This window comes from Balaenoptera physalus, assembly GCF_965194825.1.
Source record: "Balaenoptera physalus genome assembly, chromosome: 3".
In the NCBI taxonomy this organism is placed as follows: Eukaryota; Metazoa; Chordata; class Mammalia; order Artiodactyla; family Balaenopteridae; genus Balaenoptera; species Balaenoptera physalus.
Window position 1 is genome coordinate 37,228,710 of NC_138890.1, and position 26,619 is coordinate 37,255,328.

General features: G+C 45.6%; 2 protein-coding genes across 2 annotated transcripts in view; both read left to right on the forward strand.

Annotated features, from left to right (window-relative positions):
- Positions 1 to 12,564, forward strand: part of LOC309658165 (phospholipid-transporting ATPase VB-like) — a 230,269-nt gene extending 217,705 nt beyond the window's left edge. The window contains 6 exon segments of the mRNA XM_082456473.1: positions 1,559 to 1,665; positions 5,637 to 5,768; positions 9,197 to 9,324; positions 11,216 to 11,531; positions 11,534 to 11,575; positions 11,578 to 12,564. Coding sequence (XP_082312599.1) covers positions 1,559 to 1,665; positions 5,637 to 5,768; positions 9,197 to 9,324; positions 11,216 to 11,531; positions 11,534 to 11,575; positions 11,578 to 11,669 — 817 coding nt within the window. The 3' untranslated portion in view covers positions 11,670 to 12,564.
- Positions 12,564 to 26,619, forward strand: part of LOC309658150 (phospholipid-transporting ATPase VB-like) — a 64,035-nt gene continuing 49,979 nt past the window's right edge. Inside the window, exons 1-3 of the mRNA XM_082456413.1 lie at positions 12,564 to 12,819; positions 23,735 to 23,926; positions 25,408 to 26,008. Of these exons, the coding sequence (XP_082312539.1) occupies positions 25,528 to 26,008 (481 nt within the window). The 5' untranslated portion in view covers positions 12,564 to 12,819; positions 23,735 to 23,926; positions 25,408 to 25,527. The remainder of the gene's footprint in view (positions 12,820 to 23,734; positions 23,927 to 25,407; positions 26,009 to 26,619) is intronic.

A 26,619-nucleotide genomic window follows, 5' to 3' on the forward strand; every position in this document is an offset into this window, starting at 1 on the left:
CTTTCCATGTATAAATTTCATAACAGTAAAATTAATAAAATGAAATAAAAACAGTTATTATTTCATTCTAACTACAGACTTACTTGCCAAAGCCTCCTCTGTGTTGAAAAGTTAGATAAATAAGTGCTAGAAAAAAGTTAATGAGGGTTTCCCTGGTGGCGCAGTGGTTAAGAATCTGCCTGCCAATGCAGGGGACACGGGTTCGAGCCCTGGTCTGGGAAGATCCCACATGCCGCGGAGCAACTAAGCCCGTGAGCCACGGCTACTGAGCCTGCGCGTCTGCAGCCTGTGCTCCGCAACAAGAGAGGCCGCGACAGTGAGAGGCCCGCGCACCGCGATGAAGAGTGGCCCCCGCTTGCCACAACTGGAGAAAGCCCTCGCACAGAAACGAAGACCCAACACAGCCAAAAATAAATTAATTAATTAATTAAAAAAAAAAAAGTTAATGAAATACTAAGACATTTCCTCGTTAGATTTCAAAGAATTGCAAATGGGAATGACTCCGATTCAATGTAAATTAACGGGGTGCTACTTTGGGAACCCTGGTGTAGTGAAAACCTCATGAGGGTTGGTGTCTGGGGCCTGGGTTCCCAAGTCCTAGGATATCCCATGTACTAGGTGAGTGACCTTGGAAAAATCTCTCACCCTCTCTGAGCTTCATCTTTCTTATGAGTAAGGACTATCACCCAGCTAACTTCCCAGAGCTGTGAAGAGACAAATAAAATAATGTAAATAAATGTAGTTTACAAACACAGTAAAGAATTATTATTAAGAGGAGTATTGAGTGGTAGTATAGCACTCTGCAGCCAGACTCCCTGGGTTTGAATCCCCTTTCTGCCACATACTAGCTCTGTGAACTTGCCTCAATTTCCCTATCTATAAAATGGGTATGAAACATGACCTATCTTATAAGATTGTCATGAGCATTAATTAATACATGGAAAACACTTATAACTGGACCTAGAGAAATGAAGTATTAAAGAATTAGAAGGAGAAAAATCCCTAAGGGTTCAGATTATTGCTTTTCTGTTCTCCCCAACGTTGTGGGAAAGTTATATTTAAATTTCCTGAAAAACCCAAATGGAGGGCATCAGGATAGAATAAGGGCCAGACGCTGAGTAATCACTAATGTGGACTAACTCAGAAGTTTCTAGTGTGAGGTGGAAAATTGCCGTGCTTCCGGAGGCTAGAGAAAGAGAAACCCTCCATGTACCTCCCTTTTGAGAAGCTGCCTTGCAGGAGGTTGCACAGGGTCGCTGGTCCACCTCCTGTGAGGTCTGTTTATTGTAAGGCTTCCTCAGCAGAGTTCTGCCTTTTAGGTGAGTAAATGATTACGTCCTTAGGGATGGGTGATTCCCTTCTAATGGTCCAGGACCCACTAGACATCCCAGGAGCAATGAAGAGTTGCACTTAAACATGGGGATTAGATTCTGAGTTAATATCACTCTTCTGAAGAAGAGCGAGAAGAAGGATCTTGTTACTCGCCACTCTAATTCTATGACACCGGTGACAGCATGGAGAGGCCACCAAACAGCTCCCTCTCTTTCCTCATCCCCAGGGAACATCCCGACCAGAGCAGAACCGGCTTTGGCAGTGAGAGTCTTCTGCTTCGAGGCTGCACCATCAGAAACACCAAAGTGGCTGTTGGCATTGTCATCTACGCAGGTAACTGTGCCTGGACAGCTTCCTGTGTCCCTGTCCTTTATCCTCTCTCCTCCAAAACCTCCTCCAAATTTATCTTCAGTCAGTGGGAACTTACATCAGTTCTAAGGGGTAGAGTCATGTGACTTCCCTTTTCTCAGCTAAGCAAACTGAGGCTGGAATCACAGCAGCTCTCTTGGTCCACAGAGACATAATTCAATTCCAAGCTACTGTCACTCATCCAGACAAGACAGGGAGGGGCTCATGCTCATGTATCCCTAACACTTTTGTGACACTAACCATAGGTGGGATGAAGAGTATCTTCTTGAGCCTGAGGAATAACCTCACCAAACTTAGCAACTTCACCTCGTGTGCCTCAGTGTCCTCATCTATACAATGGGAAGAATATTTGTATCTGCCCCATAGGTCCCCCATGAGGGTCCAGTGACCCAGCACATGGAAAGAACCCAGCACTGTGTGTAGCACGTGAGGGCAGGATGGGTTTTAGTTGTTGTTTTTGCAGTTGTTTTTATTATTATCTTTATTCATTTTGTGGCTCCATAGATGGTGGTCTATCTCTCCTTTGCACTTTGATTTTGCTTCCCATTGAGAAAAGGTAACAGCAGCACTTCTCACAATGATACCTGAAGTATTGGAGGGAGGTCTTGGGACTGCTGTATCCCCAGTACCTAGCACCTGGCACTCCGTGGGTACTCAGTACGTGTCTATTGTTACGTGAACAACTGCAACTTCTTCTGTAGAGGAAACACAGTCTCCCTGGAGTGTCTGCCTTCCCTGGAAGTCTCCAGAATACGTTTCCCTGGATCTTCCACTCACTGGGACACCTTGTAGTATTTCATTTGCTTGTTATTTTGTTTGATTTGATTTGTTTTGGTCTGAGTAGACTCCCACTTTGCCACTACGGAGAACAGTATGGAGGTTCCTGAAAAAACTAAAAATAGAATTACCATATGACCCAGAAATCCCACTACTGGACACATACCCTGAGAAAACCATAATTCAAAAAGACACATACACCCCAATGTTCACTGTAGCACTATTTACAATAGCCAGGTCATGGAAACAACCTAAATGTCCATCGACAGATGAATGGATAAAGAAGATGTGGTACATATACACAAGGGAATATTACTCAGCCATAAAAAGGAACGAAATTGGGTCATTTGTGGAGACATGGATGGACCTAGAGACTGTCATACAGAGTGAAGTAAGTCAGAAAGAGAAAAATAAATATTGTATATTAACGCATATATGTGGAATCTAGAAAAATGGTACAGATGAACCGGTTTGCAGGGCAGAAATAGAGACACAGATGTAGAGAACAAACGTATGGACACCAAGGGGGGAAAGTGAGGGGGGGGCAGTGGTGGTGGGATGAATTGGGAGATTGGGATTGACATATATATACTAATATGTATAAAATAGATAACTAATAAGAACCTGCTGTATAACAGATAAATTAATCAAATTTTTAAAAAAAGAAAAATATGTTTTTTAAAAAGTTGTGTCACAATCTAGCTGGCTTCCCCTAATTTGAGGGAGGGATGTTATATTTGTCAGCATAGGTCACTGCTTTCAACGGTCTTTGGCAGTGGAGTTCAATGCCATTTGGTAGACCTACTAGACATGGACGCTTCAACAATCCCTACCGCACCAAAAAACCTGCATAGACATGGATTTGCTTCTCTGCCTAATCAGAAACAAAGGTCGGAGTGGGTGATGGGAGCGGTCTGTGAGGAGGCAGATGGAGGGAGAGTTAATCATGACTCTGAGCACTCAGGCTGCCTGGGGCTGAATCACTCCCTGGCTGCAAGTTCCTGGGAAGCTGGTTCCGTTTTCAGCACAAGGAGCATTGATAACCCCTGCCTCCTAGGGTTATAAAGTTCACAATGCCTGGCACACATTAGGGTCTCAAAAAATGTGAGCAAAAATGGTACAAATTGTGTTTAGTGTTACTGTCTAGACCAGGGGTTCTCAACCTCTGCACCATTGCCATTTGTTCCGGATTGTTCTTTGTGGTGGGGGCCATCCTATAGGGTGTTTAGCAGCACCCCTGGCTTCTGCTCACTAGATGCCATTAGCACCACCTCCTCAAAGGTGACAACCAAAAATTTCTCATGACTTGGCCAAGTGTCCCCTGGGGAGAATGACTGGCCAAGAGCTACGTTCTCTGCCTTGATAATACAGATGGACAAAGTAGGAGCACCTCAGAGTCAAAGGCCAAAAAAAGGACAAGTGAGCTTTCCAGAAGGAAGAGATTCAGTGTAGAGGTATGCGCTCCTCACAGCAAACATTTATTGAGCCCCTACTGTGTACCGGAAACTAATTTAGGTACTTTGTGTATATCAGTTCACTCCCCCACCCCAAAACACACAACGATTATATCTCATTTTGCAGATGAGGAATTGAGATACACAAGGATTAATTCCCCCAAGGTCACATGTCTCCTGAGATTAATTCCCTATAACCCAAGGTCAGGTATCTGCAGAGCCAAGCTCTGTCGGACACTAGAGCCCACATTCTATCCACTACACCATACTGCCTCCCCCTTGAGCCCAAATTTTGCCAAAAGAACAGGCGGATCTTAGGAAGTGAGGAAGCAGGTGGGTGAAGGGGGTGGTCCCAGGACCCCTTGTATGGGGTGAGCCTGGGGCACGCAGGAACCACAGCTGTGTCAGCCCCTGCACAGGTGCAGCAACTTGAGTAATTTAATAAGCCTAGCATGCTCACTCCTACGGTTTTGTTGCCGCTTTAAATCCACAAGGCCACCAGCTAAATAGCATTAAACCACACACTGCTGGAGCTGATATATTGGTTTTCTCTAATTTTGCACAGAAAATATGTGATGGGTCTCTTTTAATTTGACTGCTGAGGGGTACAGCGTGGTAAATAAAATTTGGCAGCCCCAAAGGGGAGGCTCTGTTCTAAAGACAAAGGCTCAGCTTGACTCTCAACTCTTAGCTGGGTGGTTTGGGTTCCACGAGTTGTTGGAAGGAGAAATAGACTGGGAGTCAGAATCCTGGGTTCTCCATGTGGCTCTGGTGTCAATTTATTCTTTCATTTGGAGCGGGTCTCTTCTATGTTTCAGTCCTGAATTTCTCTAATTGGAAAAAAGAAAGGGGGGGGTGCCTGAATGAGCTCAGTAGTTTTTAAATTTTACTGTCTTTTCTTTAAACAAAACTTTATGCAGAACTCCAGGGTAGGAGAGTAGCTGCCCAGAGTTAATGCTGGGGTGGAGACCTTTGGCCACTACCACTCTTGGACAAGCACGATGACACCTTAGGCAAAGAAGCAAGCATGATAATCACTGGCCTCAAGCAAAGTCCTGCCACAGGGCCTTGGCACATACTGTTCCCCCAGCCTAAAAACCTTTTCTCCCAACCCTTCTCTCTCCCTTCAGGTCTCCCTCAAATGTCACCTCCTCTGAGAAGCCTTCCCTGACCACACTCTCTAACACCATCTCTTATTTATTAACCCCTTATTTATTGTTTACTTCATGGAACTTATGGCTAACTGTAATTACCTTATTTACTTGTTTCCCTGTATATTTTCACCAGATGGTGAATCATCTGTCTCACCACTGTATCCCACCACTGAGCCGATAACAGCCCCTCTGCGCAAATTAGAAAAAGATGGCCCTTCCTCAAGACAGCTTACTGTCATTTGCTGCAAATGTGTCCTAGTGGACTTACAGATCTATGACAGCTACAAAATGAGGGCTGCCTCTCGAGTTGTGCAGGGCACAGCCTGTGCACAGTAGCTCTGTCCATGCCCACCAGTGTCTGGCAGGTAGGGGATGTTCAGTAAAAACCTGCTGACCAATTGTGTGAGGTCTCTCCGGCCATTCCCAGAACCTCCCTGCAGCAGGACAGATTCAGGTTAGAGAATGAAGCTTCTCTTGTATCGAAATCTCATGGGAGAAGAGCCAGAGGCAAACAGGGGCCAAGGGCTGACAATCTCATTTTCTCTCAAAGGCCATGAGACAAAAGCCATGCTGAACAACAGCGGCCCGCGGTACAAACGCAGCAAGATCGAGCGGCGCATGAACACAGATGTCTTCTTCTGCATCGGGATCCTCTTCCTCATGTGCCTCACTGGGGCTGTAGGTATGGAATGTTCTGGAAAGGACAACCCCACAGTCATCTTCTGTTTCTTTGGGCGAGTTGCTGCAACTCGGAGCCTCAGTTTCCTCATCTAAAGAAAGAGAAGCCTCAAAGAAAGCCTACTCTGTACTTTAACAGGGTGCCAATTAAGTACAAATGCAGATGACATTCTCCTGAAAGTCGCATGCACTCTAAATCTTAGGAAGAGCATCTGTCATGTATCTGTCCAAGAAATACTTCCTGAACCCAGGCACCCCCTTATCATGAAAGGGTAACGAGATGAATCAATCACAGGACCGGTCCTCAAAGAGCAGGAAGGTCCTCATAGTCTAGTAGGAGGAAGTCCAACCTGAGAACAGAATCAGTAACACCATCTGTTCCCCTCATTGAGGGCGGTACCAGGTACTGTGTTCATTTCCTAATGCCACTGTCAAAAGTCAACACAAATTAAGTGGTTTAAAACAATGCTAGTTGACTCTGTTATAGCTGTGGGGTTCAGAAGTCCAAAGTCAGTTTCACTGGATTAAGACCAAGGTGTCCTCAGGGCTGGAGATTCCAGGGGGAGAATTGGTCCCTTGTGTTTTTCAGTTTCTATTGGCTGCCTGTGTTTCTCCCTTTGAAGCATCTTCTTTCATCTTCAAAGCGCATTACTCCAATTTCCACTCACATTTCCTTCTCCTTGTCTGTGGGAGTGTGGCCCTCTGCCTCCCTTTTATAAGCACACTTGTAATTCCGTCATTGGGCCCACCTGGATAATCCAGGCTCCTCTTCCCCATCTCAAGACCCTTAACTAAATCACTTCTGCAAAGTTCCTTTTGCCATCTAAGGTAGCACATTCACAGGGCCCAGGGATGAGGACGTGGACACCTTAGGGGGCCATTATTCAGCCCACGACCGGGATTATGGGAGCATCAAGGAAGAAAGTCTTGCTGGAGCTGATTCCCAGATGCAGTAGGTGTTCACCAGAGGAGGGAGGTGACAGGAACAGGATGGGGCGGGCAGCTGTGAAAGGAAAGAGAGAGGTCACTTTACCCCAGGGACAGCACAAGCAAAGCACAGCAGCAGGAAGGAGAGTCATGTTATGCAGAGGAGTGTTTGGCCATTCGGTGTGCCAAGAGCAAGGCCAAGGATGGAGACCTGATTAGAACTGGGCCGTGGCCAGGTTCTACAACAGCCAGGTGTAGACAGCTGTGGGAGGTGTAGACACGAGTGATCCGGAGCCATTTCAGTGGATCTTCGGAGGGTAGGGGAAGAGGGGCCCTCACTCTTACCCACTCTCCCCCTCTCTGGCTTAACACTAAGGATGGTTCTCAGGACCCTAAAGGAGACCCCAAAAAGAAGCAGGGAGGATCAGAAGGAAGAACTCGTACGCTGAGTCCAGAACTCCCTGCCAACCCCACGCCAGTGAGCAGCTCTGGCGTTTGCGCTTTACTTGCTTTTGTCAGAAATCGCACCCATCACTGTTTTTAAAAGATAGTGTCCAGGGAGTCCCCTGGTGGCCTAGAGGTTAGGATTCTGTGCTGTAACTGCTGTGACCCGGGTTCAGTCCCTGGCAGGGGAACTGAGATCCTGCAAGACATGAGGTGAGGACAAAATTTAAAAAGATTAAAAAAAGATAGTGTCCAAAGCTTAAGCTCTTCCTAGGCCCACAGAGATTTTCTGTGTCACCACCGTGAAGACAGTGGGATTCAATCTTGTGCATGGCCTGGAGTTTTGAATGAATATGCTTCCCAGATGTGTCTAATGGCAATCCAGGTGAGGGACTCATGGCTGGAAGGGCAGCACCTGCATGGGACGGAAGCAGGCAAACAAGAAAACCAACTGTTTGTTTTGTGGGCCATCCCTGTGTCCCTGGAAATGCTGCAGAACTGTCAGCTCTGCTTCGGGACAGGTTTTTCAGGGGACATCAGATCTGGGAGGGACATTGGATATCATCTCACTGCGTCCCCAGGGAAAGGAAGTGAATGATTAAAAGGTCACAGAGTTAGATAAGGTACAGGCCAACCAGAAGCAGCTTGGTAGATTGCCCAAAATAATAAATACATGGAGAAAGTAATTGGGAGGGTCAGGATTCTATTCTGTCTGAGAATAACACAAGCCTCTGCTGGCACCAAATCAAACACAGCTCCCACGGGAGGTGAAAGCTTTCGAATAAGCACCATTCAGGGTCATTTATCACATGTTTGCTTTAATTGTGTGAAGATGGTGTTTCTTTTTTATTTGCCCAGAATGTCCTCCCCAGGTCTTTCTGATCACCCAGTACCCACCTGGGCTTCAGAACCCCTCCAGGCCTCCTCCTCCATGCAGCCTGCTCTGACTTCTTTCATGGTCTGTAGCTCCTCTGAAGGCCAGTAACCCTTACTCTGTGCCTTACATTTGGCCCTTAACCTCACATCTGTAAGTCTTCTTTCTTCTGCTGTGTCTGATGGTATGTGACCCAACCTCCTGTGCAAAGAAGTATCTTAGGGGCAGGGCAGGAACCCCTATGCCTTTTATTCTCTATAGTCCCTGCCCTGGGGCCAAGAGCATCATACACATTAGGTTATCCTGTTCTCACAACAACCCCATGGAGAGGTATTATTACTAATTGACAGATGAGGATGCTGAGATTCAGAGAGCTCGGTGCGAGGGGCACTTATCAATCCTCACTTGATGGGTGTTGTTATCCCCATTTACAGTTAAGGAAACAGAGGGTTCAGTCTGCATCTGGTGCTGTCACTATGGGCTCTTATAGTGTTCCAGGATCTGGCATAGCACCCCTCATGCTAGGTGGGATTTGTATCTTTACATCGGACTCCCTGACTTGGTAGGGAACTCCTCAAAGACAAGAAGTAGGACTGACTCCTTCTTGAATTAAAAAATTTTGGATAAAAGGAGGGAAGGAAGGAGGCAGGGAGGAGTGAGTGAACAGAGATATGGATGGACGGATGGATGGATAGATGGATGCATGTATGATGCATGGACGGGTGGATGGGTGGATGGGTGGATGGGTAATTGGATGATTGATTGGATGGATGGATGGGTGGATGGATATGTGCATGGGAGAGAAAGACAGACTAGGATACAGGTCTGTCAAGACTTCCCAGCCATGTACTTTCTACCACACAACTGAAAAAAAAACTCTTGCCCCTTTCTCGCTTTCCAACCCCTGAATAACAGGACTTCAACAAAATGTAAGTAATCCCCATGGTAGTCTCCTCTGGGAGGACAGACTTGATGCCTATTAAGAGATAGAAATGTAGTATATATGAAGGACCACTTTAGAGCTAAATGAATACACACACACACACAACCCTATGTTATATAGAATAAGGATGGGCTCCTCCAAAGCCCACTCATTTCTGACAATAGGTCAAGGAAGGGCTGATGTAATTGACCAATTTAGGATTAATTGGAGATTTTGCCTCATGCCTGGCTTTGCCTCCTCTTAGGTCACAGCCTCTGGAATGGAACCTTTGCAGAACACCCTCCCTTTGACGTGCCGGATGCCGAGGGCCACTTCCTTCCCCTTGCCCTTGGAGGCTTCTACATGTTCCTCACCATGATCATTTTGCTCCAGGTAGGGGGCCCTCTGTAACGTGGGACTCAGAAGACCCGTGGCCAGTATCTGCACAACTTGGCAAAATAAAGAAAAATCAGCGCTGGCCCCGTGAAAGAGCTAACTGGACTGAGATGGGGAAATGTTTATCGCTTTCTTATGGGTCTTTGAAAGTATTCACAACTGGGATTATGCCAGGCTCAGCCCTGCCTTGTGGAGGGGACCTTGGCCTCAGATAATAGCAGAGGAAAATATTTATCAGGCTTTTCCATTTAAAAGTAAGATTATAGCAGTGATCCACGTGTGCCTGTCCCTCTGCCAGATCTAAACAGGTAAACCCTTGTGGGAACAACAAAAGATAATGCAGCACAGAGAACTACAGAGAACTTTCAGACCCCAAGCACTGAGAGAAAGAAACCACAGGTTAGTGTTTTCTCATTTGCAAGTTTGAGATGGAAAAAGAGAACCGGCACTATATAGGAGGAAAAATACAAAAACATAGAGCACCTACGAGAGAGGTAAGAAAGGCAACTACTGTAGGTAAACACCTGCAGTGAAGTATAAAGAGACAGATTCAAAAAATCCTCAGGCTCTATAAGTAATCACAGTCTATGAAAAGATAAGGCAAGTTGTAGTTTTGTTTTAACAAAACCCCATCTATGTTTGAGTTCTTACAGTATTTGAGGGTGTTTCACTGTCCTCTTACTGATGAACCTTTTTCATTCATTAGTTCGTTCATTCATTGAGCACAGTAATCCTTTTAAAATGTGAGTCGGGTCATGCTCTCCTCTGCACTAAACCCTCTGGTGGTTTCACATCTACTCAACGTGAAAACTGAAGCTCTGACTGCGACCAACAAGGTCCTAGGTGATCTGGACCCCGACGCCCTCGTGGACCACATCTCCGAGCTGTTTCCTGCACACTCACACACAGGCCTGCTGACTCTCACCCCCGCCCTGTAAGCACCCAGCCACCCACGTGCTGCCCGGAACCCTCCTCCTTCCACAGATAACCTCACGCTCACACCCTCATTTCTTCAGGTCTCGGCGCAAAGGTCATGGCTTATGACCGACTCCCTCCCAGCCTTCACCCTTTTCACTTTTCTTTACTCTTTTTCATGAGACTTACCACTACCCAGTATCTGTTTATTTGCTTGTTTACTAGAATGTGAGGTTTTGTTCTGCTCACTGCCGTTTGCAGGACCTAGAACGGCATGTGACACACAAAGCACCTGATAGGTACTAGGTATTGGATCAGTGGGCAGTGATCAACAATGAGTCTGAATAGGAAACAAACTTATGGTTACCAAAGGGAAAAGGGGGGGAGAGAGATAAATTAGCAGTTTGGGATTAGCCGATACACACTACTATACATAAAATAGATAAACAACAAGAATCTACTGTGTAACATATTCAAAACCTTATAATAAACCATAATGGAAAAGAATATATATATGTATATTATATACATAAAACTAAATCACTTTGCTGCATACCTGAACCCAACACACATTGTAAATTAACTATCCTTCCAAAGAAAATGAGTCTGAATACCCGTCAAAGTGGGCAGCAGTCTTTGGTGGCATAGAGATCAGAGGGGCATCAGGAGACTCTGGACGGAGGCATCTAGAGCTCCTTCCCTCCTTCTGGCTCAGTCATTAAACAAGCAATGGTGAGTGCCTACCCCGTACTAGATACCTCTGGTTGAAGAAGGCGTATCTCTTTTTCAGATGACCCTAAGAATGCCAAGGGAGGCATGAGGTCATTAACTTTTAATTTCTCAGAGAAGGTCCATCATGTGAGCTGACCTGAGCTTTCCATGAAATCGCTTTGCTGCTCCCATCACCCAGCGAAGGTTCTGAGTTGGAGGACCAGCCCGTTTTCTGATACGATGGGAATTGATCTCCCCACAGATACTGATCCCAATCTCCCTGTACGTGTCCATTGAGCTGGTGAAGCTCGGGCAAGTCTTCTTCCTGCACAACGACCTTGACCTATATGATGAAGAGACCCATTTGTCCATTCAGTGTCGAGCCCTCAACATCACCGAGGACTTGGGCCAGATCCAGTACATCTTCTCTGACAAGACGGGGACGCTGACCGAGAACAAGATGGTGTTCAGGCGTTGTACCATCATGGGCCACGAGTATTCTCACCAAGAAAATGGTACGAGGGCTTCCAGGGGCTCCCACCCCTCATCTAAAGGAATTGCCCCTGCTCTCCTGAGAGAATGGTGATAAAAACCATTATCCTGGCTCCCAGCAGAGGCTGGGAGTAGCTTCCTGCATCCCTGTGGCTTCCTTGTCACAGATCAATGCTGTTCTTATCACTTGTAAACTTTCATTTGTTCACAAAGGCTATCAGTGATCTCCTGTGTGGTAGCCCTCCAGTCGGTTGATCTTTGTCCTTGGTTGATCTTTGTCTGGTGCCATTTACACACAGGATTTTTATCTGCCAGGAATGCACTGGGGAAATGTCCAAATTATGTGCCAGTCATGCAGCCAAAGTTTAAGAATTTCTCAGGTCCCCTTACCTGACAGGACAGGCCCAGGTGTAGGCACATGGTGAGATGTGATACATCCAGGAAATGCCCTCCATGCTAACTGATCTCTTAGATTTTCACTGACGCAAAGCTTTGCCTTAGGGGATGTGGCTATAAAATGCCTGGAATGTCATCTTGCATAGACTGAAGGTGGCCGACAGAGCTGACTGATCCCCTCAGCTCCCTCCCCCGACAACACACACACACACACACACACACACACACACACACACACACACACGCACGCACGCACGCGCTTCCTAACTAGAAGAAACTCACAAGAGCAGCATTCATTCTTTTGAGTGGGAGGGATGGAGAAAGAGAAAAGAGGGGATATTATAGGCGGTCCAATTCCCTTTGCCACAGTGGTAACCATTTACATGGAGCTTCTAATCTCTTCTTAATAATAATACAGCTACCACTACCAGTCCTTAGAGTATGCTAATCACTTTTATATCATTATATCATTAAGTCTTCAAAACAACCCTGTGAGTTAGGTACTTTTTTATAACCCCTAATTGAGGAAAGAGAGGCACGGGTTATGCGAAGCTCAAAGTCACATAGCTAGGAGGTAGGAGAGCCAGGATTTGAACCTGTGCAACTTAGTCGCACCCCTCTATCACCAGCCATGGTAGCCAGCTGCCTACTCTTAGCTCCACCCCCAAAGTCTGGCATCTCCCCAACCATGATCTGGCCAAGGTATGACTGGCGCAATAACGGGGTTCCTTTCCTGCAGCTAAGCGACTAGAGACCCCCAAGGAGCTGGACTCAGATGGTGAAGAGTGGACCCAGTACCAGTGCTTGTCCTTCCCAGCCCGAAGGGACCAGGGACCAGCAACAGTAAGGGGCCAAGGAGGGTCCCAGCCTCTGCGGAGGAGCCAGAGTGCCCGGGCACGCATCCAGGGCCACTTGCGACAAAGGCCCACGGGGCGCTGTGAAATCTCACAGCCCCCTGTGGCCTTCAGCAGCTCCATAGTAAGTCCCTGCCTTTTCCTCTTTGAATTGCTAGTGGCCCGTCTCGGGTAGAGAAGGGGGAGGGCTCTGGGGTATGAAAGAGAAAAGGGTGTATAAACCCTGAAGAGCTCTCAGAATGGCAGCTCTTGGTCTTGTATGTAATCTACATGGGTTTTTTGGGGCATGTACGATTCTTGTTAATTTCAAATGTTCAATGTTTAGAAATTGGGAGATTTCTAAATGGAATTGAAAAAAGTGTCCCCACTAAGCCAGCATTTCCTTGTGGCTGTAAGTGGTTTGAATGAAGAAGTCGGTGCTCCTGAGCCTGGGCGTGCCGTCCTCAGTTCATCACGGTCCCTCACCCCCTCTCTCTTTATCCTCATCCCTGAGCTGAGGCCCAGCAGCATGTTCATTATGCATTTGTTCCAAAATACAGTTAAGAGGAAAAAGAAATATCTGACATGTCCATGTTTCTGTAAAGTGGAAAAACAAAAGATGAGCCTGTAAGGCTTAGGTTTCAAGAAAAATGGGAGAATGTATTTATTGTGATAGAGTCTTAAATTGTTATGAAGCAAAGAACATCTCTGTCAAATGTACTCAGTCCACCTCACTCCCTTAGGCTAACTGCCAGGCCCCTGGGATGTTCGACTTTGCAACTTTGGGGCTTTCTGCATCTGGTCCCTCATGTTCGATCCATTGGGATAGTTACCACTAGACGTCCAGGCAGCAGGTGAAGAAACTGAGTTCTTTCCCCAAGATGACACAGCATGCCCAAAAAGTCAGGGCCAGAACCAGGGCCTCTGACTCCTGTCTCATCCCACTTTCCTCTGCACCAGGCTCTTCCTCTGGGGAGCACATCATCCAGAGTCTTCTGCACTTACAGAAAAGGCCTCAGGGAGCCCCAGGTATCTTGAACGAGACGCACATACTGAGGGACTGAAAGTGCTATTATCCCATTATTAGAACATTAGATTTTCAAAATGATCATTTTGGTGAATTTCCTTCCAGTCTTTTATTTCCCCCACTAATACACACACACACACACACGTACACACACACACACACGTGCGCACACACAAACTACATATTTTAACATTTTTGCAGTCATAGTACACATAAATTATAGCTGCTGGTTTTTTTTAACCTGACATGATATCAAGAGCCTTTTCCACATTGCTACCTAGTATTCATTACCCAGGACATTGCTACCTAGTATTCATTACCCAGGACATTGCTACCTAGTATTCATTACCCAGGACATTGCTACCTAGTAATCATTACCCAGGACATTGCTACCTAGTAATCATTACCCAGGACATTGCTACCTAGTATTCATTACCCAGGACATTGCTACCTAGTATTCATTACCCAGGACATTGCTACCTAGTATTCATTACCCAGGACATTGCTACCTAGTATTCATTACCCAGGACTGTTTTCTGACTGTGACAAGAAGTGCTGTGAGTCTGTATGTTCTGGGTTGTTGTTTATCTAACTTTAAGTAAGTACACAGTTAACTCTCTTATGTTATTATCATGCACAGAAATGCAATAGTAGCAAGGAGAAAACAATAACAGTGTGTTAAGACATATGATGCTTATAAACCTACAAGAAGAATGATCCATTGATGCCTTTGGGAAGATTTTGGTTTTTATTTTTCTTTTTGATTTTCCCAAATGAAGTAACAACAAGACATGCATATTGTCAAGTCTTTCCTTCTTTAATTTAATTCTGTCCCTTCTGAATGGTATGCCCTTCCCCTCAGCTCTTTACCTAAATATTTGGACAATGAATTCAGTGAATTCTCACTGGGCACAGGTAGTAAGTCTTGCACTACTGGTGTCTTTTGGCATCTTCCAGTTCTAGATACCACAGGCATCCCGTGTGTCTGAGAATGTCTCCCCCGGGACACGGGGGGAAAAAGGAAGCTTTCCTGTGTAGATCTCATTTGGGATACACAGATTCATTGCCCAGCCTGACAAATCTCAGCAGCCCAGAAAAATTGCAGCCCTGAGTCAGTCAGTAGAACTTTTATTCGGGGCCCTTAGCTAATGCTCAGTGAAAGGGACACGTTAACTTATGAGCTGTCTCCCAGATCCTGGATGTCATCGTTCTGCCCTGGCTGGCACATTCCAAGTCCAGTTCTAACTAAATGCATTGAGGAACAATAAGGAAATTGACACATAGAGTTAAGACCCAACTCTTGTTGCCTGGGCAGGAGAGGATGGTGATGTGTTCTCTTTATGAGCTGCTAAATATGCTGTTCTACAAGTCAGGCTGAAAATCTGGGGTCAGTGGGACAATAGCATCCTGGCTATTTGTTAGGGAGGCACTGTGGCTTTAGGGTGGGGTAATATTCTTAGGAAAGTGGTGAGTTCTGAGCCAGCATTTAATAGTTCTGGCAGAGGGAAAATGAAATGCCTTTTCCCCCCTGGTCTGTAAGCAGCCACTTTTGGAGTAGAGTCTTTGTTTAGACATGCCACTTGGAAAAATGTTTTTGAGTCATCAGACCAAAGACTATTTTCCTAATCATAAAGTTTGCATCAGGGCCGTTTAGGCTCCAAACCCCACCACCTCTCCCTTCTGTGGGCACGACCCCTCCCACCTGTCTGGAAAGAATGCAGTAGAGGGAAGTAAAGGCGGTGTCTTTGGCCCTCTGCCTCCTTTCTTGAAACTTGGTCTTCCTTTCATTCTTGGGAAGATATTTGTGCCATACGTAGAGTCTGCTCTGGGTTGACAGGGACAGGCCACATGCACAAACTCCCACGGCAAGGTTAGGTAAGAGTCCTGATTTAACTAGTCAAGCACGCAAAATCTTTTAGTAAGTGATGTGACCACACGGGGCAAGAAATGGATGAAGCCTTTCTCAGCTTTGCTTCCCTTAGCTCCCAGGGTCCCAAATGGGGGCACACAGCTGTGGTGACCCTTTTCACAGAACTGGGTCTTACAAGATCTGGGATACTTCTTTCTTTTTTTCTTTTTTTATTGAAGTATAGTTGATTTACAATGTTGTATTTGTTTGTGGTGCATAGCAAAGTGATTCAGATAGATAGATGATAGATAGATAGATAGATGATAGATAGATAGATAGATAGATAGATAGAGACATATTCTTTTTCATATACTTTTCCATTATGGCTAGTTACAGGATATTGAATACAGTTCCCTGTGCTATACAGTAGGACCTTGTTGTTTATCTATTTTATGTATAATAGTTTCTATCTGCTAATCTCAAACTCCTAACTTATCCCTACCCACCCCCTTTCCCTTTGGTAACCATAAGTTTGTCTTCTATGTCCATGAGTATGTTTCTGTTTCATAAATAAGTTCATTTGTGTCATATTTTAGATCCACATATAAGTGATATCATGTGATATTTATCTTTCTCTGTCAGACTTACTTCACTTAGTATGATGATCTCAAGGTTCATCCATGTTGCTGCAAATGGCATTATTTCATTCTTTTTAATGGCTGAGTTAGACACACACACACACACACACACACACACACACACACACACCTTCTTTATCCATTCATCTGTTGATGGGCATTTAGGTTACTTCCATGTCTTGGCTATTGTAAATAGTGCTGCTGTGAACATTGGGGTGAATATATCTTTTTGAATTAGAGTTTTCTCCAGATATATGCCCAGGAGTGAGATTGCTGGATCATATGGCAACTCTATTTTTAGTTTTTTAAGGAGCCTCCACACTGTTTTCCATAGTGGTTGCACCAATTTGCATTCCCACCGACAGTGTAAGAGGGTTCCCTTTTCTCCACACCCTCTCCAGCATTTGTTATTTGTAGACTTTTGATGATGGCCATTCTGACCAGTGTGAGGTGATACCTCATTATAGTTGTGATTTGCATTTTTCTAATAAGTAGCAATGTTGAGAATTTTTTCATGTGCCTATTGGCCATCTGTATGTCTTCTTTGGAGAAATGTCTATTTAGGTCTTCTGCCCATTTTTAGATTGGGTTGTTTGTTTTTTTGTTGTTGAGTTGTATGAGCTATTTGTATATTTTGGAAATTAAGCTCCTGTTGGTCACATCATTTGCAAATATTTTTTCCCAGTCCGTAGGTTGTCTTTTCATTTTGTTTATGGTTTCCTTTGCTGTGGGAAAGCTTATAAGTTTGATTAGGTCCCATTTGTTTATTTTTGCTTTTATTTCTTTTGCCTTGGGAGACTGACTTAAGAAAACATTGGTACGATTTATGTCAGTGAATGTTTTGCCTATATTCTCTTCTAGGAGTTTTATGGTGTCGTGTCTTATATTTAAGTCTTTAAGGCATTTTGAGTTTATTTTTTGTGTATGGTTTGAGGGTGTGTTCTAACTTCATTGATTTACATTTACATTTACAGCTTTCCCAACACCACTTGCTGAAGAGACTGTCTTTTCTCCATTGTATATTCTTGCCTCCTTTGTCAAAGATTAATTGGCCATAGGTGTGTGGGTTTATTTCTGGGCTCTCTATACTGTTGCATTGATCCATATATCTGTTATTGTGTCAATATCGTGTTGTTTTGATTACAGTAGCTTTGTAGTATTGTCTGAAGTCTGGGAGGGTTATGCCTCCAGTTTTGCTGTTTTTCCCCAGAATTGCTTTGGCAATTCTGGGTCTTTTGTGGCTCCATACAAATTTTAGGATTCTTTGTTCTAGTCCTGTGAAAAATATCATGGGTAATTTGATAGGGATCACATTAAATCTATAGATTGTTTTGAGTAGTATGGCCATTTTAACAATATTAATTCTTCAAATCCAAGAACATGGAATATCTTTCCATTTCTTTGTATCATCTTCAATTTCCTTTATCATTGTTTAATAGTTCTCAGCAGATAAGTCTTTCAGCTCCTTGGTCAGGTTTATTCCTAAGTTTGGTTTTGGTTTTGGGTTTTTTTGATGCAATTTTAAAAGGAATTGTTTTTTTACTTTCCCTTTCTGATATTTCATTGTTAGTGTAAAGAAATGCAACAGATTTCTATATGTTAAACTTGTATCCTGCTACCTTGCTGAATTCATTTATCAGTTTTAGTAGTTTTTGTGTGGAGTCTTTAGGGTTTTCTATGTATAATATCATGTAATCTGCATATAAGGACAATTTTACCTCTTCCCTTCCAGATTGGATATCTTTTATTTTTCTTGTCTGATTGCTGTGGCTAGGACTCCCAATACTATGTTGAATAGAAGTGGTGAGAGTGGGCCTCCTTGTCTCATTCCAGATTTTAGCAGGAAGGCTTTCTCTGTTGAGTATTATGTTGGCTGTGGGTTTGTCATAAATAGATTTTATTATGCTGAGATATGATCCCGCTCTTCCCACTTTGGTAAGGGTTTTTATCATGAATGGATGTTGTGGTAAACTCTCTTCTTGCTAGGTCACTGGGTTTTTTTCCTTGGGGCTCCTGTCCCATTTGGGAAAAGCTTACCTTAATAATCCACATGCTTCTATTTAAGCAAATATTTACTAATATTGAGCTCTCCCCATTCTTGAACCAAACTCAATATCATCAAGGCCACAACCTCATCAAGGGCAAAAACATGACTGCCCTAAATAATACTTCAGCCTTCAGCTCCCCAGCAACTGGGAAAGTTTGTTTCCACAATAGCAATACAACCACGTGGCTAAGTATTCAAAAGGAACCAAAGGGCAAATGAAGAGAGTAAGCCTCCCTCCCTCCTCTATTCCCCACCACCTCAGAGACAACCATTATTTGTATATTCCTGTGTCTTTGCCAGAGGTGCTGTATCTATATAGAAGCAGGCAAGTGGGGTGTACACATAAACACATCCTTTCCCACAAACAGAAGCATAGAATACACACTGTTTTGGACTTTGGACTTTTTTTTAACCTAATGAATCTTGGGGAATATTTCATATATGTAGACAAACTGACAGATATTCAATGGAGAGCCGTTCATCCCATTTTTAATGGCTGTTAGAATTTGTTGGATGGTCGAGCCATCACATGTTTATACATGTATATAAGTTTTTCTATGGTATTCTTAGAGCATAACTGCTAAATTGAGATTGTGTGCATTTTTAAAATTTGGATTGATACTTCTCAAGTGGTTGTATGAGTTCAGACACTCACCAAAGCAAATAGAAGGGTCTGCTTCCTCCCCTTCTTCCAAGTCTCTGTATTCTCAGTGTCTACATTTCTTTAGAATAGCCTTTCATTTATTGTCGGTCAGTCAACAAATACTAAATAATATGGCAAGTACTCTTCTAGACACTAGGGACATAAAGTCTAACGGGGCATTGTTCTGATTTCAGGTGCTTACAGCCCAGTAAAGGGGCAAGAACCCCAGTGCCTACAGGACACTGCTCTCAGTGCTGGGGTGTGTGGGTGCAGAGGTGCTATAGGAGCCCAGAAGAGGTGCACCTACATCAAACTAGGCATCAGGGGGCTTCCTGGAAGGGTTAGCATCAGAGCTGAATTTGAGACAAAATTTTAAAGGTTAACCAGAGCAAAGAGAAGAGACCATCTAGCGGGGAGAGTGCAGGTTGTTTTAGGGGAGACATTCTGCACAAGCAAATGGAGACTTGGGGTTCCAAGGAATAGCTGGAATAAGAGGCACAGGTCGGAGAGAGGTGAAGGAGGAGATGGAGGCATGGGAGGAACCAAGCCTCAGAGTTTGCTTCCAGGCCTACGCACCAGGGTTCCTGTTCATTTCCACCGCTGGCTCTGTGGGTTCCCATAGCAACAATCTGCTGCACCCAATTAGTGATAGTCACCAATATGACCATGAGTGAGCCATCACTAAAACTGAGAGGAGAGTAATGGAATGGAGCTTGGCCTTCTCCCAGCCTTCAATGCAGAACACTCCTCAGTCAGAGAGGAAGTGGGAGTGATAGGGCAGCCCTATAGCCTAGAGCCTTGCTACTCAAACTCTTGTCCTCTGACCCCCAGCAGGAGCACCACTTGGGAGCCTGTAGAAATGCAGATGCTCAGACCCCACTCCAGACCTGCTGCATCAGCATATGCATTTAAATAAGACACCCAGCTGATTTGTGTATATGTTAGAGTTTGGGAAGTGCTGGCATCGTGTTTAAGGGTTTGGGTTTTGGCATCAGCAGAACTGGATTCAAGACCCAGCTTTTTAATTGATTTTGGGACCTTAGCCAAGTTACTTATCTTCAGTGAGCCTCATTTGCCTCATAAGTAAAATGGGAGAATGATAATAGCTATTTTGATGCTGTTATAATGATTACATGATGTACATGGAAGCACTTACCAAAGGCCCTGACTTTGCTATAAGTTGTCAACAGATATAATCTGATGATAATAAGAGGATCCTTGAGTGTGTGGTGTGAGGTCAGAGATCACCTTCCCCAAAGAGGGTTTATCTGAGCTTCGGGTGTTCTGCAATAGAAAGAAATCCAACCAGTTGGGTGCCCAGCTGCCACAAAGCTCTAATCTGAGCAACTGGTAGCCCCACAAATGTGTATTTCTTTTCCTTCAGAGAAATAGACTAGCCAAAGGGCCCGGAGGGGGTTGGGGGCACTGCTATCTCTATAATCGTCCTACATGCCAAGTTCCTAAATGTTAATGAACCGGACAGCAAACCAATGGGCTGTGGACAAAGGGAACCACGAAGAAGCTTGCCCTGCAGAAACAAGTCTGCGTGCCTGGATAAAGCTTCCCTGACATCTGTCACTGACACCTGCAGGCTGGGCCTGCTGCCGATGCCAGAGAGAAGCAGGCCCTTTGCAGAACTTTTTTTTTTAGTGCCTTGCTATATGATTGGGTGAAAATATACTAAATAAGAGTTTTAGCAAAGAGCCCCCATGGGTTAATCAGTGGTGAGGTAGCATGGCGTCCTAGATAGGAGTCAGGCAACAAAGGTTTGAGTGAGTGCCTACAGGCTGCCAGGCACCGGGGACACATCACAGTCTCTGCCCTCATGGCACTTAGAGACTAGAGAGTAATGGACATGCAATACATAACCGTTAAATCATTTTAACTGTGTCACCGTTTGGAAATACATAATGCATAGCTTGGAGCAAAGCAGTGTGCTGTCAGAGGCCGGAGTCAGGTGGTGTGAAAACTGTCCTAGTTCTGACCCTGATTCAACGTGCAATCTTGGGGAGTTCACTACCCTCCTCCCTGGCACTCAGTTTTAGCATCAGGAAAATAGGGGATTTGGCCTTGACCTCCAAGCTTGTTCCCAAGTCTGGGTATTTTTGGTCAGGGTTGAAAGCATCCCATTCATGTACCCCTGCCAAAAAAAAAAAAAAAAAATGAAATCTACTTTCTGAAAAAGATCCCCATAATCCCCTTTATAATCTCATGGACTCCCTGCTGAGCCCTAAGGATTAGATATAGAAGCCCGTCTGTTGTATTTGGGGTCCCAGACACTAAAGATGCCAACTGTCAGCAAGTATCAAAGGCCACTTCCTTCTCGTGGGAGATCTTGCCTGGCATGGAGGTTAAAGAGCATGAATTCTAGAGTCGGACTGTCTTGAATCAACTTGCTGTGAGACCTTGGGCAAAACACCTAATCTCCCTGGGCAGCAATTTCCTCGTTTGAAGTACAGAGGTAACTGGGAGAATAATAGTACTCAATCGATAGTGTGCCGTGGGGATGCAGTGAGATAGTGGATGTACCCAGAACATAAGAAATGCTCCACGAAATGGAACTGTCATTACTATTATCAGAAATTGGCTCAGAGTTCCGTGAGTGATGTTGGTAAACCGGATGGACCCTGGAATCTGGTTAGAGGAGTTTGCACGGGAGCATTAATGAGGGAACATAGCTACTTTACCACGACCACAGAAAGGAAGACCCTAGGCTCGCAATCAAGGTGTCTGACATCAATTCTGGCTTTACAATGACTCCTTGGGTGACACTGGTCAAGTCAGACATCTCTCTGGGTTTCAGTTAAGTTGGGGCTAGTTTCATCTCAACTTGGGACTCTGAGAACCCAGTGAGATCACATAACTGACATCGTTGGAAAGGTAGGATTAGCTCCATCACTGTGCGTTGCTGCTATGACAACTGCACTCAGAGGCAGAGAGGATGGATGCTTCCTGCTCCTTCCTAAGCTTTCTGAAAATAGGGTCACTGCACGGGACGGATGGCCCACCATTACTTATTACAGGGCAACGAAAGGAAATGCAGACCTGACGCGGTTTTACTCGCACTCTTCCTTTTAATAAAAAGGCTTGTCCTCTTAAGATGGTATAAGCAAGTTGGAAGTGTAGGTGTTGGCTCTGGGAAAGCCCTCCAAATGACGGTCAGAACTCTTTACAGTGTGAGCTCCACCCGCAGTCCACTTCCCCGATCAAGCTGTGCTGTTGCAAAACCCGACTCTCATCCCTCCAGCCATCCAGCACCTCCGCGTCAGTCTGGGTTTCCTCCCCTGTGGCTCTCGCCTGTGCCAGCAGTCCCAGGGAGGTTAGAATCTGACTTCTGGAGTCACTGCAGTTGGTAGTCAGAGAACACAGTCTGAGGACTCTTTCCCCACAGGAGGTTTTTCATCTCAACTTGGGTTCTTGTTTGTAAAACTTGCTAGCTTGTTGGCCCTCAGTCTTCACTCTGCACTAATCAGTCAAGATTCCCTCAGTCCATCGTTTCCAAACATTGACTCTCTTCTAAAACTTTAATTGACCTGAGAACTCTGAACATTGATAGAAATGGCTTTATGTGGAAACTTCTTTGCAGAATGGCTTTTGTCATATCTATGAAGAGCTAGTGTTTATTGAACTTCTGCCTCAAACAAAGCAATCCTTGGAGTTCCAGAAGATACAACTTCATGGAAAAGGCAGTCTCTGTCTTTCAGGCTCTTGGTTTATCTCTAGAGAGATTAAACATGGACATAAGAAAACTGAATTTAAAATATAGGTCAATATGTAGTGAATTCTAGAGGGATGGTGGAAGTGGCACCTTCTACAAAGATGTGGAAAAACTGGAAATCCATGAGTCAGATCCAGCCCACAGGTTTTTTAAAAAAGAAAAGAAAAAAAACCACAAAAAACAGTTCTCACATCATCTCTACTTTATCTTGAAAAATCCAGAGATTTGGCAAAATGTACCAGCCCTGGAGCATGTTAGTAGCAGAGCAGTCGCCCCCTTTTAGATGGGGTGGGACTTGCCAGGTCTCACAGCCCCCCCATCCCATAGTGTCCTCATCTGTACCTTGGCCAGCTCCCCTCATCTGCCTCACCCTGACTCCGGTGCACATTCTGCATTCAGGAGCCTGCTACTGTGGCTCAGGAGACAGAGAACTCACTGTGGGCTGGATCAGATCTCATGGACCTGTGGAGTTTCCATGGTTATTGAAGTCTAGGTAGGATTTGGGTAGACAGGAGAGGACTTCGAACAGGCTGTGATCAGAGGCATAGGAGGGGAGGATACCCCCAGGAGGCAGCAAATAGACCCCCCGGCCTAGCCGAGGGTCCACAGTGCAGAGTGGTGGGAATCAAGAGTGCAAATGCAACTGGGAGAGAATTTAGATGCCAGACTGAATTGATCGTGTTTACAATGAAGACCTCCTGGAAGTTTTTCAAGCTCAAGAATACCTTGAGGGAACTAGTATTTTAGGAGGACGACTGCGTGATGCATATGAAGGGGTTGAGAGAAGAGAGGAGAAAGGCAGCCACCTCACTGTAGAGGCTGAAGCAGAAAGCCAAGCTGGAGGGCTAGAGGGTCTGCGCTTGGCTGGAAACATCAGGAATGAGGGGTAAATGGCGGGGACACCCTGTGGGGAAAGAACTACCAGAGCCTATAACTGATGGACATGTGGGGTTGAGGGAAAGGGAGGAACCAAATCACACTCTACAGTGACCAGGCCCAGGGGAGGGGGAGACGTGCTGGATGCAGGATGCAGGCGGGTACTGTTTCAGCCTTTCCCAGGCATGAAAGAATCTGCCGGAGGGGGCTTTCCTCCCCAGTCCCTTCAGGAAAGACTCTGACCCGGGCCTTTCTCTCCCAGGAAAAAGACGTGACTCCAGATAAAAACCTCCTGACCAAGGTACGAGATGCAGCCCTGTGGCTGGAGACCCTGTCAGACAGCAGACCTGCCAAGCCTTCCCTCTCCACCACCTCCTCCACTGCTGACTTCTTCCTGGCCTTGACCATCTGCAACTCCGTCACGGTCTCCACGACCGCAGAGCCCCGTCAGAGGGTAAGGACCGCTGATGGTAAGGGTGGGATGGATGGGAGGAGGGGGAGGGGAGGGGGTAAGCCCTGCACAGGGGGACAAGATACTTGGGTCCTAGCCACACTGTCACCATTTCATCACTGTGAGACCTTGAACAGAGCTCTTCTCCTCTCTGGGCCTCAATCTCCTCATTTTTTAAATAAAATATTAAAAGTTCCATATGATCCCTCTATATAGGTTCACATTTTTGTGTCTGTCTGTCTGCAGGGTAGATGTTAAAAGTTAATATGTACTGAGCACTTGCTGTGTGCCAGGCTCCATGCCAAACATGTCACCTGCACTATCATTTAATCCGCACAGCCCAACAGTCCTAGGAGGTATGTCTTTGGATTTAACAAGTGAAGAAACAGTGGCGTGGCTCAGAGAGCTTGAGGAACTTAAGGAAGGACGTATGGTGAATACACGGCAGAACAATCTGTACGATTCTGTAATAATATCACGGTATAGTGGTATCTGCTTTTTAATGGAGGGTTAAAAAAATAATTAACACCATATGTGAAGTTCTGCCAGTTTGGAGATAATGCACCTGGATGGCCACTCATAGGATGTTATACTCTGAATTATTTTTCAGTACAGAAGATAGATTTATCTTCGATTATCCACATACTCTCACCCAAGCTCCCTTGTAAGTGAAAAATAAGAATAATTGGGTGTTACAACATGTGGCCACAAAATCAAGAAAAAAAGGGTTCATCCAGGCACCAAACCAGAGCCCCCATTATTACACCCAGATTCTAAACTACCCTGAAAAGTCAGCAAGTAATCAGAAGTCTTCAGGGAGTTTTAGGAACGCAGGAAGCATTATCTGAGAAATTCTCCCTATTTTCAAGAGAGAAAGAAGTACCATTTGGGGAAGGACAGCATCCAATTCTCAATTTTCACGGTAATGGGGAGGCTTTAGCTGGCAGGTAGCTCAAGAGCCCAATCCCTGGAGTCAGACGGACCCAGATTTGAGACCCAGCTCTGCTATCTACACCCTGGGTGATCACAGCCAATTTAACCTCTTTATGCCTCAGTTGCCTCATCCAGAAACTGGGATAACGATAGGATCCCCTAGCGTTGCTGGGAGGATAAAGTGAGATGTTGCGTGCAAAAATAAAGCAAACGAGGCGCTGGTAAGGGTGCAGGGCGTGTGAACCCCTACTGTGAGTCTGGCTTTTGTCTCCTTTGCTTTGCTTTGCTTTGCCCACGATCAGAGTGGGATGGTCATAAGATAGAGGAAAATGAGTATCGCCAATCCCTAGGAAGTCAGGGCTGGAAGGAAACCAATGGCCTAACTCCCTCATGTTATAGGTGGGTAAACCGAGGCTCACAGAGGGGAGAACACTTGCCCACCATCACTGAAGGCCCACCTAACTCACTGATTGCAAAATGAGATTCATAAGACAGCTTGATAGTTTTCCCAACCTGGAGAGTCATGGTCTCCTTCCCTCCTCTACCACAAGGTCACAGTGCCACCCTTGACCAAGGCTCTGGTGACATCCCTGGAGAAGATTCAGCAGCTGTTCCACAGGTTGAAGCTTTCGAGCCTCAGCCAGTCATTCTCGACCACCGCACCCTCCGACATGGGCCTGGGGGAGAGTTTGGGGGCCAACATGCCCACCACGGACTCGGAAGAGAGAGACGACACGTCTGTGAGCAGTGGTGGCTACTCCACCGACGGCGGCTACAGGAGCAGCACGTGGGAGCAGGGTGACGTCCTGGGGGCGGGCCCGGGTGCCTCCCTGGAGGAGGTGCTGCAGGCCCCGGCCCTCAGCCTGGCCGGCCCCGAAGTCTGTTACGAGGCCGAGAGCCCGGATGAGGCTGCCCTGGTGCACGCTGCCCGTGCCTACAGCTTTACACTGGTGTCCCGGACGCCCAAGCAGGTGACCGTGCGCTTGCCCCAGGGCACCTGCCTCACCTTCGATGTCCTCTGCACCCTGGAGTTTGACTCTGTCAGGAAGAGGATGTCCGTGGTCGTGAGGCACCCGCTGACCGGTGAGATCGTCGTCTACACCAAGGGTGCCGACTGCGTTATCATGGACCTGCTGGAAGACCCAGCCTGCGGTGAGGCCACCTCAGCGGGTTCTGAGAAAAGAGGGCTTATTTAACAGGCGGCGTGGATGGTAACCAGGGGCTCAGGTTATAGGTTCGTTCAGTCCGGCAGGTCCCAACTGGAGCACAAACCCTCAAGATGCTCTCCTCAGAGCAGCTTGCTTAACACACACTGCTTTACATGTCTCCACAACCTGGAGAATTACAGAGCTCATTATTAACTTATTAAAGGCTTTGTTTGGGCAGTCTTGTCATAGAGGAACTTCTTTAACTTTATTTATCCCAGTTTCTAGTTTTCCAGACTCATTTAAAGATGGACTCCCCATACACAACTTTTTTCAACCAGGACCTCCATTAACATACCCTAGAACACACTGTGGTTTTAACTCTTAGTTTTGGAGAGAAGCCAACTGAACCCAAAGAGGGAAGTGACTTGAAAGAAGTGGCCCCAGCTAACCAGTGGTAAATCCTATGTGGAGGTGTCCTGAATCCCAGTTCAGAGCTCTTTCCATGCTGCCAGAATTCTGCATCAGGCTCGGTTCACTCTGGGAAGCCTCAGGTGGTCCTCTTTATCATCCCTTTCCCCAGCCTCCCCCAAATAGATTTTCATAAACTTGCTCCAG